The following is a 2,500-nucleotide window of genomic DNA, read 5'->3' as shown; positions in this document are numbered from 1 at the left end:
TTCAGCCAAAGTCAAGCCAAAGTAACGTCCTGTTTTCTCGATGTATTAAATTCAACCAAACTGCACGGTTATCTCTTGACTGCTATAGTTTGAGGACGTTTTCCATGTTTGCATAGCTTCACCCAAACACGAGGGAAAGTTGGGAGAATTCGAGACAGTTATGCGTCTCTGTCTCAACTTCTATTGCTTTTATAACATATTTCTCAAATATAGCTCGACAAATGAAGGAAAATGTGGTTGTTTTTTAAAGTTCTTGATTGAAACAAATTTTCTTGATACACGCTCATATTTACTACCAGCCAGTCACAACGCGCGTCTAACAACACATAACCAAACAAAATTCGTGTGATGTCACAGCCATGTTTACATACTCTCATCTAAATGCAGCTATTGACCAATGAGAGTGCCCGTAGTATCCTAATTATTTTATAATTCCCGATTCACAAGGAAGATTAAAATATATCAGACGATATTTTTTCGATGACGGCTCGGAGATACTCGGAATGAAATCGGATTGCCCTGAACAGGATTCGGAACCTATGGCTCTGGCCACCGATCTAAACTAGACTAGTGGCAGCTTGGCCGATAAACAAGGTTTGGTGACAATTAAACAGCTTTTACTTCTGCGACTAAATATTTGGCCGGAAGTCGAAGCCTTGCGATCTTGTCTGAATGTTGATGAATATCAAACAAGGCAATTATTTTTTTTTTGTTTTTTTGTTTTTATTTTGTCACGTGCTCAAAAAATAGATCCCATGTTGCCGTGCGTTCGTTCAGATCACGTCGAAATTTGGTAACACCAAAAAAAAGTGTCACACTCGGCTTTCGTCTCATGTGCCACTGATATTCGTGTAATATGTTGACTTCTTCTGCGACCAATTAGTGAACAGACGCACGGCAACACGGAATCAATTTGCTTTAATAAAATAATTAGAAATTCTTGATGATGACTTTAAAAGATCATTGGTGAGAACAAATTAAAATGTGAACATTATTTAGATTATTAGCGTTCAGTCGTCGGATAATACATTTAGAAAGCCAATATGGCCGCCTTTTTCTGTCCAATATGGTTGTCACACCGTGAGAGGAATTTTCTTTGAAAAGAAAGCTCCATTTATCAAAAGAAGCCGGACAAGTTTCATTGATGTTTTACAAAAGCAAAGTTTAAGTTTTACCCTTAACGTGGTTTGGCGTCATCTCTCGATTGATGAGATTCGCTTGACTACAAGTGCGCGCAAAAGAGCCACACCATCAAATGCAATACATGAATTCTACTTACCTGCTGGCCATGTGGTTCTGTTTAGGTCCTTCATTGTTGCTGTTTTAAGGCAAAAAGATCTATTTACTTTCTTTACGTCGACTGCTCCATCAAGATGAAATGATATTGACTTTCTGTTGTTTGACAGCTTATTATTTGTATCTTGTGATCGCCACCCAGCCATCCATTGAAAGCCATCCGCTCTCGGGCATCCCATAACTGGCTTGGGTATCCCGTATGTTCCAGCCGGCCATTGTAATGATTCTGGGGATTAAAAGCACGGGAATGCACTGATACTTTAATAAGTTCCCTAAATTTCAATATCCATGTTTTTTTGTTTTTGCAATGCTACGTCTCTCAATTTTTCGATTATGGATGACTAATGCTTTCGACAACTGCAGTCTCGTTGGTTTTTACCTGTGCGTTCAGCGCTTGCCTATAGTAAATTGCAAAATTCACCTGTTCATTGTCCACAATAATAATAATAATAATAATAATAATAACCATTATTATTAGGGTAACCATTTCAGTTATACAGCTGGTATCAATGTGGGTCCTGTGAAACTAATAGTAACTGTAAATGATACGGAAATATATTATAGAAAATAAAAACAATAAAAATAAGAAATATGCACTAACAATGACGATTAAAAATAATTGCACCTTTATAAAAAAATCCACGTTTTGAAATTTCTAAGTTGGTTTTATCAACAAAAAGGTTTCCTCTGGATCTAGTGTTATAAGAATGAATGTCGCAATGCTTGGTATTAAAATGATCCTTAAATAAGCCAGGAGCAAGGCCCTTAGGACAGTTTTAACCAGTTCCTTAGTGTGCTGGTCTCTTCTTTCGGAGAGCGGCTTCCTCCCTTGTTTCTCAGTGACGTCATCACTGGTCAAATCCTTCGAGTCTTTAAGGACAATACGCCCAGCTCTTTTTTGCAAACGTTCAATTTTCTTCTGGTTCTTGTGTAATACAAACGAGATAAGCAAGGAGAAAACTAACTATTTGAGAACTTACACGAGAAACACGAGTCCGTACTTATATTTAACTGCGCAAGTGCGACTAAACTTGGGCTCAGGCCCCACGCTACAATACCCCCTCCCACATAAGGTTAGAGGTGCGAGTGAGAATTTCTAACTATAGCATGAAAATGTGGCTACAAAGTGCAAGGGCCAGGCTGGGTAAACAACCACTGTTCTAACATAATCTTGTAGCCAGACGGGCTCCCTACGCTCACGTCT

At 38.5% G+C, this 2,500-nt stretch overlaps 1 protein-coding gene across 2 annotated transcripts in view; it reads right to left on the bottom strand.

Moving 5' to 3' along the window:
- Positions 1-2,500, bottom strand: part of LOC138012435 (uncharacterized) — a 46,435-nt gene that overhangs the window by 29,017 nt on the left and 14,918 nt on the right. For both annotated transcript variants that reach the window (XM_068859209.1, XM_068859208.1), the window contains exon 2: positions 1,280-1,522. In XM_068859209.1, the coding sequence (XP_068715310.1) occupies positions 1,280-1,522 (243 nt within the window). The remainder of the gene's footprint in view (positions 1-1,279; positions 1,523-2,500) is intronic.

The sequence above is a fragment of the Montipora foliosa genome, chromosome 8 (assembly GCF_036669935.1).
Source record: "Montipora foliosa isolate CH-2021 chromosome 8, ASM3666993v2, whole genome shotgun sequence".
Taxonomy (NCBI): domain Eukaryota; kingdom Metazoa; phylum Cnidaria; class Anthozoa; order Scleractinia; family Acroporidae; genus Montipora; species Montipora foliosa.
Note: the sequence above shows the minus strand (reverse complement) of the source record. Positions and strands in the feature narration are given on the sequence as shown.